The following is a 14,542-nucleotide window of genomic DNA, read 5'->3' as shown; positions in this document are numbered from 1 at the left end:
TATTAAATTGGTGGGGATCCTACCTGTGGGCCCCTCAGTGATCCCCTAAGAATGGGCGCCCCCCCAGGGCATGGCAGGTCAAACATGCACTGTGCCACTTTTCGTGTCTGTGGAGCTTGCCGGAAATATCTGAGCGCTGTACTCCACCATCTTCAGTAGTCTGATGCAGATGAATGGAGCATTAGTGCGCATGCTTGACCTGCCGTTTCTTATTTTCAGGAGGTCCTACTAGGATATAGCAGTAGGACCCCAACCAATGTAATAGTTATCCCCATTCTGTGGATGAGGTAACTGGAAATTATAGAAATATTCAAGTTTCTTTCAACTGTTCCCCGACCCTGTGCCTCAAAGTGCAACAGCTTACCAACCTTGCCTTTCCTTTAACGAAACCCCTTCTCTAAAGCAGAACCCAATGGCATGCAGCTGACCGCCATGCGACCAGCATTATTTTATGTATTAAAGGGGTTCTGCACTTTGTTTAAACTGATGATCTATCCTCTGGATAGATCATCAGCATCTGATCGGCGGGGGTCCAACACCCGGGACCCCTGTCGATCAGCTGTTTGAGAAGGCGGCAGCGCCGCGGCCTTCTCACTGTTTACCGCCGGCCCAGTGACGTCACGACTAGTATCAACTTGCCTGGGCGCGGCTAAGCTGTGTTCACTTGAATGAAGCTCAGGCAAGTTGATACTAGTCGTGACGTCACTGGGCCGGCAGTAAACAGTGAGAAGGCCGCGGCGCTGCTGGAGCGCCGCTGCCTTCTCAAACAGCTGATCGGCGGGTGTCCCAGGTGTCGGCCCCCCGCCGGTTAGATGCTGATGATCTATCCAGAGGATAGATCATCAGTTTAAACAAAGTGCAGAACCCCTTTTATGTATGCGCTTGTATACTCTTCAGACATTGTCGTCATTGACATCAGTCTGAACCCCCTGGCTTTCACCGCTCCGGCTGCTGGCACATGTACAGGGACAGCCATGTAATGGCTATGATGAGTCCTCCAGGTCAGGATCCACTCTCTGCAGCTGATCTCCGTTCATGTGACTTAATGGGGCACATGGACATGGCTTGTCCTAATGGGACGGCTGCTATGTCTACTCACATACTGCCATGTTTGGTACACTGTGTGGCCCTTAGTAGAGTGTGTATATGACTTTAGAATATCATTATAATTGTTTAACCAACGTTTCAAAAATGAAATTCTTTTTTACTCTCCTAGAAATCATGACAACTGCTGGGGAGGAAGGAATGCCAGATCTCACTCATGTAATGCGCATTTTATCAGCAGAGAACGTCCCACATTTACCACCTGGAGGTGGATTAGCTGGAAAGTGAGTGTATATAGAGTGTCTTGTATTAGCTGGACTTTACCTGTTCCTGTATAGCATTATTGCTTTATTTACCAGCTCTGTTTAAGGGTTCATTTACACATTGTGGTCAAAATCTTGATTTGACTGCAGCATGGTAATGCACCCATAATGGTGTTATCTGACCTCATACACATGACCATTTTTTTTTTTTTGGTCCGTGTCCTATCCACATTTACTTCTATGGGTCCGCAAAGAAAAAAGTTGTCTTAACTCACAAATAACATTTTATTATGTAGAGAAAGTTAATACAAGGCTATTACTAATGTATTGTGACTGTCCATATTGCTTCCTTTGCTGGCCTGATTCATTTTTCCATCACATTATACACTGCTCGTATCCAGGGGTTATGAACACCCTACAATCCATCAGTGGTGGCCGTGCTTGCACACTACAGGAAAAAGCGCCAGACTGTGGGAGGTGGGCTTGTGCTTTTTCCTATAGTGTGCAAGCGAGGCCACCACTGATGGATTGTAGGGTGTTCATAACCCCTGGATACGAGCAGTGTATAATGTGATCGGAAAATGAATCAAGTGAGCGAAGGAAGCAATATGGACAATCACGTTACATTAGTAAGTGCCCTGTATTAACGTTCTCTACATCATAAATGCCACTTTCTGAAGTGAGACAACCCCTTTAAAGAAGGTGCACATAGTTGAACCTGTAGTATTTGATTTTAGGAGAACCTAGACATTGAGGATGCTCTTGTTCCTTATGACTGCAAGACTCCTACACTCACTTCTGCCATTATGTCTCTATTTATTTGCACACTTTTCTCTTGGTCACGTCCATCTTCTTCTTTTTTTTAGACGCAGTGTTATTGAAGATGTCTATAATAGGTTGAATCCACATAGAGAGAATGATGGGGTAAGTTTTACAAATCCTCTTGCTCTGATTTGCGTAAGCACAAGTATGTTGGTTGATGTTGAGATCTCCAGTACACCCTACAGCAACAATAGAATGATTATCACCAGCAAGAAAAATCAGGCCCAATGTTCTCAGGCCTATGCTGACTGTAATAGGCCTGTTATCGATCCTGACAGGATGCAGCGTCGTGCTGATGGTCACAGCCGCTTCTGACTGGATGCAACATCCTAGCGAGGTGCCACCAGTGCGGAGTTAACCCTTATCAAAGGAGGTCCTTTAAAGGAGTATTCCAGTTATAACAAGTTTTGCCGTATCCACACTGTGTGGGTTGGCTGAGTCACAGAGGCCTTGTGCCCTGAAATGAATGGAGTGGCTGGTTAAGCATCGACCACGCCGCTGTATTCAGTCTCTGTGAGACTGCCAAATGCTGAACTCTATTTCTGGCTGTCCCATACAGAATGAATGGAGTGGTATGGCGAATGCTTAACAATCTGTTTCATTCATTTCAGTGTACCCCTTTCTAGTGATTGGTGGTAGGGTTTCCAGTGGTCAAATTTGCACCATTTTAATAGTTATACCCAATCATGTGGATAGGGTATAACCTGTTATAGCTAGAGTACCCCTTTTAGTTGATATGCACTCTACCATAGCATATATTAGCTTGACATAATTTGTATTAGAGACTTGCTGTTTTTGTAGTTCCTTAATGTCCATCGCTAGGTGCATTTGAACTAGCCCCCAAAGCATGTTGTACCTGATGAAAAAAATCACTCATCCGATTCCTTACTGGCAGTCTGACTGGGATTGTCTGGTCCCCGGCCTATAAATTTCCAGACATGGTCACAGGCGCTGCTGCAGCCAATGACTGACCTCAGCTAGCAAGGGTGGACTGGGAACTGAAAGTGGCCCTGGAAATAAAAATAAAGTTAATGTGGCTCTATTTTAATTGGACCCAGATAGATAGGAGGGACAGCACAAGTAGGCAGGGACAACTGAAGGAGGCAGAGCCAACAATACCATAGTGCAGCACAAAATACTGCCCCAGCCACAGTATTCAACTATCACTGTAATGAGGACAGCAATACAGTTAAGTTCAGAAGGGTATCTGTGGCTGCCGGCTAGAAGTACTTGATGCTCCTATCATTAATTAATATGTACTCGGCTGGCAGCCATGAGAAGGGCTTACACAGCCCCCAGTCATCGGCCCACCAGGAAATTTCCCTTTAGGGTCTATGGCTAGTCCACCTCTGTGAGCTAGTGACATGTGCCCCAGAGACACGAGACCCATGTGCTGCTTGAGGACATTTCACTCCTGAGGTGATTCATTGGCTGCAGTCATGCACATTACCCCGTCTGGATGGAGCATCGCAGAACCGAAACAGGCGAGTAGGATTTTTTATTTTTTACAGATGGTACAACACGCCTCCATTAAGTCCTAATGTGTACTGTAACATATGGTATTGAACACCTACTGCTGACTGCGGATCAGTCATTTGTATGTCTACATATAGCCCCATGGCCATGGAACGCACTGAGAGGACTCCTGTGCATGTGCACATAATGGAGAGTAGTCTAGGAGAAGTCCTCTCTATGCATGCCACGGCTGGTGGTGGGCACATAGCAGGGGAATGGGGTGAGTATGGATATACCGAATACTTATCTGGAGTCAGCAGCTGGTGCTCTGTACATGTTGTATTTTATAGGGTGTGCCAAGTAGTAACCTTTTTCCTGATGGAATAATAACCCATGATTAGGTCTTTTATGTATATGGAATGTTGTAGAATTACTTTTTTTTGTTTTTGTTTTTTTTTACGTACTGACTGGGGTCTTGAATCTAAAATAAGGACCCCACTGGAACAGAGGAAAATGCAGCGCATGGGAAGTTGGTGGAAGCTCTCAGGGAGCTGAGAATTAATCATAGGGGAAATTACCGTCAACTCCTGGAGGAAATGCTGAGTAGTTACAGGCTAGTTAAAATGCAGGGTGAAGAGTCATCTGCTGGATCTACAGAAGCTCCTGCTCCCGACGGTGCGGCCAGCAACACAGTAACTGGAAGCCACACTGAAGTGGAGTAAAGAGATCATTGCATGAATCCTTTCCCCTTCTCACAAAGTAAATCTGTGAGGTTATGTACAGGTCAATACAATGAGGCGTTTTAATAAGCGTACCTTCCCCACAGGCCGCATCCAATCCCTGGCTTACAGTTTTCCACTTCCTTTTGGCTGCTTTAATAAGCTTTCAGTGGCTGACTTCAGTAGTAGCATTACAGATGTGAGGTCTGGTGTGCATCAGGTGGAAGTTACCCCCTCCCACCCATCTCCTATAGTAGCCATCCACCAGCTCCGCTGAAAACCTTCCCATGTGTCTAAATTTGTTGGTTTTATGCAGGCCTGTATGTGAGTTTCCTTAGTTGCTTTTTTTTTTTTATTATTATTATTCCCTTTACGTTTGCCCATCCTTTTAGATGCTGCTACTCTGCCATTGTTCAAGTGGGGAGTAATGGTAAACGGTGCTGGCTTTGTATCTGATGCGTCTAAATCTGTATTTGGGATGATGTGCTGATTTATTACACTGTTACTAATGGCGTCCGTCCTTCCTGGTTAGGTAGACATTTGCGGGAGCCTTTATTAAGTCACTTTTCTTATCTATGGGATTTGTAATCTGGTTTACCCTTGACTGTACTTTTTATCACTTGTAGATGGCACTGTTATGCTAACTGCGTTCAATAAAATAAATGCTCCAGTGGTTTAAAGTCGGACACGGTTTCTTTATTTTCATCCACGCTTCTGATTGAAGTCATCTGTCGAACAACCCATCACTGCGTAGGTATTGGGCCTCGTGCACACGACCGTATCTTGCATCTGTGTCCGCGCTGCATTTTTTGCGGATAGCACAGGTTCCCATTTGTTTCTTTTGGTCTGCAATATAAAAAATAAGTTTAAAAAATTGGACCGCGCACAGATGTCACTCATATGTCCGGTAAGCAATTTATAAAAGGTCCTATTGTCCGTATTGCAAGAATAGTCACTTCAAGTGATTGTATTGAGAAGGCATCCGAATTTTGCAAGTCCGTGGCTTGCAGACCACAGTGTGGATACAGTCGTGTGCATAAGACCTTAATGTCACCTTAGCCAGGTGATAAAACAACCAGACATTTATAGGGGTATTCATTATGACCTATCGCTTCTGGGACCCCCACCAAATCCAAGAATAAAGGGAGACTATGCCTGGCCACATGCTGTTCAGGGAACTGCATCCCCGTTCCATTTAATTGAATGGGGTTGTGCTAGAGTTCTTTGCATGGCCGATGGCTGGAAATGTCATTGTGTTGAAACACTAAAGAAGCTGAAGTGACATTCCCTGCATGTCTGTCGGTTTCAGGAAGTAGGCAGGCGTAGGAATGGGAGTGGCAGGGGATCGCGTTTGAACATTACCTTTGTCTTTCTTTAAACATTGATCTGAGCAATTTTTTTTAAAATAATTGACCAGACGGCTTCTTTTACTAGCCCTGTAGCCACTTTGTTCTGAGAATCGATGGAGGTCCTGGCAGCTGTCACCATTTAGGAAGCGTTGGCATCTCCCAGTAAGGGCTCTTTCACATGAGCGTGTCCCTTGCGGGAATCGTGCTCCGCGTTAGAGATCGTCTGGTCTTTTTATACTGTACGTGACTTCATTGATTAACTTCGGTAGTTGATTTTTAAAGTGGAAAAACTTGAAGCCGAACTCAGCATTGGTTCGAAGGTGCCAGTCTGAACCTGAAGCAGAGTTCGGTTCCAAGTTTTAAAGTTAATTTCCACTTCAAAAATCAATTACTGAAGTTATTCTAAAAAAAAAGCCTTGCACGACTTCACAAATAACAGACTTCGGCTCATCAGAGCCCATAGATTCTAATACTGTATGGAGACAGATCACCATACAGTATTAATCTGAAGTTTTGAACTAAGCGACTTTGGATGTAGCACTCAAAGCTCGCTTTGCTCATCCCAATTGATAATCCCAGTATGATTCTGTTACAGAAAGGTCAGGCAGAATGCAGAGCGCTTCTGTAGTCCAGACCGCACAATCTTTCACACAGAGTTATTCCCGCAAGGGACACACTTGTGTGAAAGAGCCCTAATATGCCATCGCCTTCTGTTGGAAATCCACTTCAATCCTTTCAGTAAAGCAGGCTATGAGTTTACTATATGAAAAAATGCTGTCCGACAACATCTAGGTTCATTACAAACCACAGCAAAATGAGTCATGCTTTTGTTTTGTGTTTTTTCTTTTCTGTAGGGTGCTGGCGATCTAGAAGACCCATGGTAGCCTTTCAGAACTCCTTATATGTTTTTGGTCTGGAATAAAGGGGGAAAAACTTAAAATCACTGTTCTCTTTAATCCAACGAAGAGATTCTGGTGGAGCGTCAGCTATGTAATAATAATAAAAATAAAATAAAAAAAACTAATGGGCAAAATGAGAAATGATTAGTATTTTGCACCATTTATCGGTTTGTTTTATAACATTGTCACACTTTAGCAGTATTTTTTTTTTCTTTTGCCAGCCTCAGGATTTCTGGTCACGTCTCAGCCACATTACTCTTTAACACTTACAACTGGAGGGCCCTGCAGTGTGTTTTCTGGCCGGGCACCTTTGGTGCTAAAAAGAGCATAGGAAGAAATATGATGCCTCATGCAGTTTATTAGATGTATCGAGGTGCATGCTGTTTTACTTTAAAAAGGTGCGGCACTTCCCAACTAAACACCACACGCATGTAAAACACTTCATTGTATGAGACATTACTTGTATGTGTTTTTTTTTTTTTCTTCTTTATTTAAAGGGGGATGTAAGACCGCCAACATAGTTTCCCCCCCAAAAATTACCATTTACAACAGGTTTTCCCAGGCACATTCTGTTGACTTGCTTTAGGCTGCGGGAGCACAAGTCCTCACTTTTTGTACTGTCACAGCCGCAAGCTCTCGAACCCATCCAAGGATAGCCTCTCCACACTTCCAGGGTATTCTTTCCCCTCTCTATTATTGGTGCAGGCAATTTTTTTTAAGCTAAAAACCCTAGCCTCTTTTTTTATAATGTAAATTGTGATTTTTTTTTTTTGTTCGTATTTTTTTCTTTCTGATTTCAGCGTAAAATGGTAGCACTGTGTATTGTGGGTATAACTTTTTTTAATCTTTTTTTTTTTTTTTTTTCGGAGCTCAACTTACCAATTTGAAAGGACTATATATAAATATAAATATACTATAAAATAATCTATTTTAAATCTTAGCAAATAATACAGAGATATTTTCATGGATTCCGTGACTTTTTTTTTTTTCTTTTTTTTTTTTTCATTTTCTAAGCAATGGGCATGGTACAAGAGTGGATGTTGTGAGGTACTTGAAGATTGTCTAATTCTATTTTTGCAATAATCTTGATTTATCTGTTTATTTTTTATTCCTTTAAGTTGTGCATGTCAGAAATTCTGTTTAATGCTGAACGTGGAGTAAAAGTATTTATCTAAAAAAAATTAAAATTAATAAAAAGCTATTGGAGAAGAAACAAGGAATGTATAAATTGATTTACATGCTGTAGATGCCTTGTGGTTTTTTGTTTTTTTTCTTCAAGAATGTTTGGACATTTTTGTGTCGTTTTGAGCGGAGTTTTTTTTTTTCTTTTTCTTGTGAAATGAAGTTCATGTTATTTTCCTGTAACTGTTATCTTGCTGAAATTTGGAAATATATTCACATACTGGTACACATAGATCTGCTATGCCAATTACTACTTTAATTTCCTGTCTATTCCTGTGTTTTATTGTCTTAGGATTACTGCTACCTATTTTATTTATTCACTCGATTTTAGGTCTGTAAGTTAAGTGTTCTCCATGATGATGCAGAGTTCCACTACTTGTCCATTGGCTGGGCTTTTTGGTGTTTTTTTTCTGTTTGGTTTTCCTGTTCTTTCACTTCCCACCAGTTTTCTTTGGGGGGAAAAGATTGCAGAAATCCTTGATTAAAGTGTTCACGCTGGTCCAATACTATAACTTCCCAGTACCATGTTGTGATGTTTCATACAATACAGTGAACATAACCAACTTGTTACCTTCAATAAAAGATTGGTAAAATGGCGTGGTCTGTTTTTTTTGTTTTTTTGACACGGTACTTCCATAAATCCATTAAATGGGTTATTTCCATGTTCATTAAAGGGGTATTCCCATCACATACAATATGGGGCATATTACTAGGATATTCCCCATTGTCTGATAGCCTACAACTAGAGCGGGGTGAGCTGTGGCTGGAGGACCCCGGCTTTCCCAGGGTCCATCCACCACCAAGTGCTGCTCCCATAGAAGTGAATGGGAGCGCACCCGTGGCCCCTGCTCCCATTGTTTTCTATGAGGCAGACGGAAATAGCCGAGCCAGCGCTCGGATATTTTTGGCAGCCCCATAGAAATGAATGGAGGGCGGCTGCGCATGTGCAGTGCGCCCTCCGCTCATTTCACCGCTCTATTCTCATTTTAGGTGTGGGTCCCAGAGGTGGGACCCGCACCTATGAGACAATGGGGGCATGTCCTAGCAATATTGTCTGAGAAGGCAAAATCCCTTTTAACTCATGGACTGATCAGCCTGAATAAAGGTACATACACGGCTGCGGTTCAAAACCAGCATGCTCTGTTCCAGCATAAATGCTGGCTGTCGGCCAGACAAAACTGCTGCAGGTATTTGTGTGTCTGAAAGTTGTCATTTAAAGCCTCCTTTGCTTGCTTGATTAATTTTTCCCATCACATTATACACTGCCTGTTTCTGTGGTTACGACCACCCTGCAATCCGGCTGTGGTGGTTGTGCTTGCACATTATAGGAGCACTGGTGGCCGGGACTGTGGGAGTGCACATAGGCTGTTGCTTTTTCCTATAGTGTGCAAGCACGGCCACCACTGATGGATTGCAGGTTGGTCGTAACCTCTAGAAATGAGCAGTGTATAATGTGATGGAAAAAATGAATCCAGCCAGCAACGGAAACAATATGGATAATGACAATACAAGGCACTTACTAATGTATTAACTTCCTCTACATGATACATGCTTTGGCAACTGTGAATGTACCCTTATTGAAGCAGAACAGGTTAATACTGCTTTCACGTGTCCAGCTCTAGCTGTGTAATTTCAAAGGGGGAGGGCTTTTATTAGGTTAAAATGCAGCACGAGCCGTGAGGGTCTACTCGTGATCTAACCTAATTAAAGCTGGTTGAAGTGAGAGCGGACTATTACTGTGCTTGCAGCTTGTATGAATAAGCAGGGGGGCGTCTCGAGGCGGCTCAAAGACCTTCCTCTTGTCCCGTTATGGTTTTGATCATCCCAGAGAAATGGGTGAGATTAACCCTTCATATTATCTTTCCCCCCCCCCCCCCCAGCATACTTGCTTTCTGTCACATGGGTCGGGAGGGTCAGAAAAGTCAGCAGCACTATAAACCTAAAGGAGTTGTCCGTCTGGTTACAGATGTTGATTATTGGTCACTAAAAACACTAACAAAGTTTAGTGTATTTATTGTGCAGGTAGTGTAACAATAAGATATTAGGTGTTTGTGATCATACTCCTCTTTGAATAAAGTTATTTATATAAAACAGTTTAAATTGCTTTTCTTTTTATCCCCTGCCCCAAGGCAGTTAACGGAGGGCGTTGTCGAAGTTAATTTAAAGGGAACCTGTCATCACCTTTATGCTGCCCATACTAATGGCAGAATAAAGTAGAGACAGGTGAGTTGATTTCAGCGGTCTGTCATTTAGAAGTTAAAACTAAGTGGTTGCCGAGAACCAACATCACAATCATTGCAGACTGGGCCTGGAAAAGAGTCCCGGCCACCTGAGAAGAGTCCTGGTTATTCATGAAGTCCTGCTCTCCTGCCCACCTGCTGATGACTGACAGGCTTCTACTGAGTTTTCTCCCTAGGAGAGAACTGCCAATCAGATGGGTGAGAGAGCAGCAGATTATGTATAACCAGGACTCTTCTCGGGTAGATTTGACTCTTTTCAAGGCCTGGGCTGCAATGATTATGATGCTGGTTCTCAGCAACCACTTACTTTCAGCTCATGAGTGACACACCGCTGAGATCAGCATTTCTGTCACTATTCTATGCTGCCCAGAGTGAGGTCAGCATAAAGTTGATGACAGGTTCCCTTTAAAATTTGGCCCATTCTACCTTGTGCTTTAAACATTGTTATATACTTTCCTTTAAGGTCTCATACAGCTACAGTCAAGAAAAAAAATTAGGTTAAAAATGTAGGAAAACGGGGGAAGACTAGGTTAGTAGTCCATGAAGCCAAAATTGGTTATATTGCTAAGGGGTTAAAATGCATTTCAGGTGTTTTCAGAGATTTTGAAACGGATGGCCTATCCTCTGGATAGGTCATCAGTATCTGATCGGTGGGGTCGGACACCTGGGACCCCTGCCGATTAGCTGTTTGAGAAGGCACCAGCGCTCCTGTACATTGGCTGTGCTTGGTATCGCAGCTCAGCCCAATTCACTTCTATGGGGCTGACCTGCTCCTAAGGCATATGAACGTGACGTCATATGGCCTAGGGAAAGCTGAGAGAAGGCCGCAGTGCTCGCAGGAGCACCAGTGCAGTCTCAAACAGCTGATCGTCGGGGTTCAGGGTGTTGGACCCCCACTGATCAGATACGATTAACCTATCCGCAGGATAGATCAATTTAAAGGAGTTTCCCAAGATTTTTATTTTTTTTTTTAAAAGATGGCTGACCCTATAATCCTATACAGAAAAAATAATTTAAAGTAGAAAGAAAACAAATACAATAAGGTTACCTGTTTTGACCGAATAGCATGTGGTTCATGAATGTCAGGGGTGGCTCCCACAGATCCAGCATCCAAAGAGGGAAAGTTCAGCACTTTATTTTGTTTGGATTCAAAAGTTAAAATCTTCACTGCTTATGCATTTTGAATGCGATCGCACTCTTAGTCATAGCATAAAAGGTGATAGTATGTGATCAGTATATGTCGGGTATGTTGGGAAATAAACACAATTAACATGGAAAAGCTGTACAGGATCCAATGGATACTGCATCAAATTGACACAAGAAAGCAGGAACTTTACTTAGATATGGTTAGTAAAAATATGCTGAATCTTTTTTTAAGGTCATGTCCTTCGTAGATCGACTTTCAGGAGTCATAATCCAATAGGCTTCATGATGGAGGAGAGCGTTCCTCCAATCGCCTTTTCTTTTGGGTTGATTTAATCCTTTTAATGTGTTTTGCATTACTTTTTATGCTGTGACAGTCTCTCGCACTCAAAAAGTAAGTGGTGAAAGTATTAACTTTTGTATTTACACAAAGATAAAATAAAGGATTGAAGAATTTGAGTACTGAACGTTCCCTTTTGAAAATAAAAAAATTCAGTTTTTAAGTAGAAAAGTGTTCTACCTCTGTTTCCAACTTCTATTTTTAAATATGTCACAATTGAAAGTTTCAGATAATAAAACTATTATTTAACAAACATACCCCTAGTAAACACAATGATATAGCTATAGTCTGTTAGCTGTTTTGACCATGCTAAATGTTGTGGAGCTTTACTCATCAGGTGTAGTGAGAATATGAAATTTTGTTCTGACAGATTCTGCTTTCTCAAGTTCCCAGGTTGGAGCTTCAACAACAAAGTGCTCTCTGCATTGAACGGCTTCACAGCTCATCTTCTCTAAGTGATAGCTGCAGTGACCTCCTGGTTAGATGATACCTCTGTCACTCAGGGAAGGGCCAGTGAAGCAGCTGAACACAGAGAGCATGTCAAACGCCACCTCCAGTGCAGCTGAGAACAGAATCTGCAGAATAAAACTTCATATTCTCACTATTCCTGATGAGAAAAGCTACACAAAATGTAACCTTTTTTTCTGCTTATGTAGTCCCATTAAATTTTTTGAATTGAAAATGCTTTACCCTATGTTAAAAAAAAAAATGTAATTTTCCTCTTGGCAACTTAGCCTGTTAACCAAATTCAGTTGACAGTTGGGTTCCATTTTACTAGAAAAACCCAGGCATGGTTACTGCCAGACCTAATGAATCTAAACTAACTTAAATAGAACCTGTGTAAGGCTATATGAAGCATGCTAGAAAGTCTTAAAAAGCAGCAAAGGATACAGTCATGTTCTGAAGAGATTTGGACAAGGGTACAAAGTCAGCGTAAGGAGGCGTTCACACGACCGTATCTGTTTTGCGGTCCTCACATAAGCACTTCCCACCTTTTGTTGGAAATGCCTATGGTCCATTTTGTAGACATGTTGTTTTTTGCGGTGCTGTGGAATGGACATACAATTGCAGACATCCCCCGGACCGAAAATTTGGTTGTGTAAATGCCCCTAAAACAGACAGGTTCAATACACTGTTACCTATTGCAATGTATTGCACCACTAATCGGATGACTATGTTAAAGTCCCCAACTGGGACTTAAAAATTGATGAAAAATAATTTTAAGTGAAAAATAGGTTTCCTGTATCCACTCATTTATAATTGGTTAAAAAATAAATAAATGACTACACATAATTGGTATCGCTAGGTCCATAACAACCCGATCTATCAAAGTATCATGTTACTTATCCCATGTGAAGAATGCCATAAAAAAGACTAGTTCTTTCTGTCGCCTCACCTCCCAAATAAATTATATAAAAAGTGATATGTACCCCAAAATGGAACTAGTAAAAGCGACAGCCCATTCCGCAAAAAAAATAATAAAAGCAATCTCTCAAGTTATGAGTCTTAGATATGATGATGAAAATAAAAAGTAACCTTAGGATGCAAAAGGACAACATGAAATGAATCTATATAAATTTGGTATCCCAATATTAGTATTGACAACATAATAATGTTATATATACTGCATGGTGCACCCCATAATAATAATAAACACTCACAGTATTGCAATTTTTGGCCACTTCCCAAAAAAAGTGATCAACCCCAAAATGGTACCAATAAAAAAAACTGCAGCCCATCCTGTAAAAAAACAAGCCCTCATACAACTTCATTTAATGAAAAATGTTATGGAAGTTAGTCAATGGCGATGCAAAATACAACAGATTTTTTTTATTTTTTTTTATAAAAAGTGATTTTATGATGCAAAAGTAGTAACACGTGAAAAAACTATATGAATCTGGTAGTGCTATAATCGTATTAGGCCTCATGCACGGATGCGGACCCATTCACTTCAATGGAGCCGCAAAAGATGCAGACAGCACTCTGTGGCCCCGGTAAAAAAAAAATATAACCTGTCCTATTCTTGTCCGCGCTTTGCGGACAAGAATAGGCATTTATATTGAAGGCTTTCCGTGCCGTTCTGCAAATTGCGGAACGCGCATGGACGCCATCCGTGTTTTGCGGATTCGCGATTTGCGGACCGCAGAACACACCACAGTCGTGTGCAATGAGGCCTTAGGCTACTTTCACACTTGCGACAGAGTGATCCGGCAAGCAGTTCCGTTGCAAAACGTATGCCAACTGATGGCATTTGTAAGACTGATCAGTCAGAAAAATGCATTGAAATGACGGATCCGTCTTTCCGGTGTTATCCGGCAAAACGGATCCGGCATTTATTTATTTATTTTCACCTTTTTTTCGGTCTGCGCATGCGCAGACTGGAAGGACGGATCCAGCATTCTGGTATTTTGAATGCTGACTCCGCCACTAATACATTCCTATGGGAAAAAAAATGCCGGACCACAGTACCCTTAGACCACAGAATAAATTTATATCATGTAAACCGCATGATGAAATTTATATAAAATACTGACAGAATTTCAGTTTTTGCCCACCTTACAAAAAACAGCAGTTTATGAAACCATAAGGGGTATATCTATATGCTGGAGAAATTGTATAACATATGTGGTGCTATACTGTTGAAAAAAGAAAAAAATATTTTTCATGGTAAATTCTATGGAATAGCTGTAGGTTTAAAACCATCAGTACACCCCAAGCTGAATTCCTTGGGGGTGTAGTTAAAAAAATTGGGTTATTTTTGGGGGTTTCCCATTCCAATTAAATCTGCTCTTCAAAAGCAAAATCGCTCTCTCCTTCCCTTCTGAGCCCTGTTGTGTGCCCATATAGCAGGTTATAACCACATATGAGGTGTTGCCGTAACACGGAAATGGCATGACAATTTTTGGGGTTTCTTTTTCTCCTGTTGACCCTTGAAAAAATAAAGTTTAAGCTAAGGCTAAATATTATTTTTAAGATATAAGTTTTTTATTTTCATGCCCAAATTGTAATAATTTTTATGAAACATCTCTGGGGCCAAAATGCTCACTACATGTATAATGCCTCCATGAGATGTGTACTTTCCAAAA

At 41.6% G+C, this 14,542-nt stretch overlaps 1 protein-coding gene across 4 annotated transcripts in view; it reads left to right on the top strand.

The window, feature by feature from the left end:
- Positions 1 to 6,658, top strand: part of PPM1B (protein phosphatase, Mg2+/Mn2+ dependent 1B) — a 64,152-nt gene extending 57,494 nt beyond the window's left edge. For 2 of the 4 annotated variants that reach the window (XM_040430332.1, XM_040430331.1), the window contains exons 4-6: positions 1,217 to 1,328; positions 2,174 to 2,231; positions 4,076 to 4,989. In XM_040430332.1, coding sequence (XP_040286266.1) covers positions 1,217 to 1,328; positions 2,174 to 2,231; positions 4,076 to 4,306 — 401 coding nt within the window. In that variant the 3' untranslated portion in view covers positions 4,307 to 4,989. Of the gene's footprint in view, positions 1 to 1,216; positions 1,329 to 2,173; positions 2,232 to 4,050; positions 4,990 to 6,506 lie in introns of those variants that run through there. The other 2 variants (XM_040430333.1, XM_040430334.1) reach the window with 2 other exon arrangements.
- The last annotated feature ends 7,884 nt before the right edge of the window (positions 6,659 to 14,542 follow it).

Source organism: Bufo bufo, chromosome 4 (genome assembly GCF_905171765.1).
Source record: "Bufo bufo chromosome 4, aBufBuf1.1, whole genome shotgun sequence".
NCBI classification, from domain to species: domain Eukaryota; kingdom Metazoa; phylum Chordata; class Amphibia; order Anura; family Bufonidae; genus Bufo; species Bufo bufo.
The sequence above is the reverse complement of the archived record's forward strand: the minus strand, read 5'-3'. Positions and strand labels throughout refer to the sequence as shown.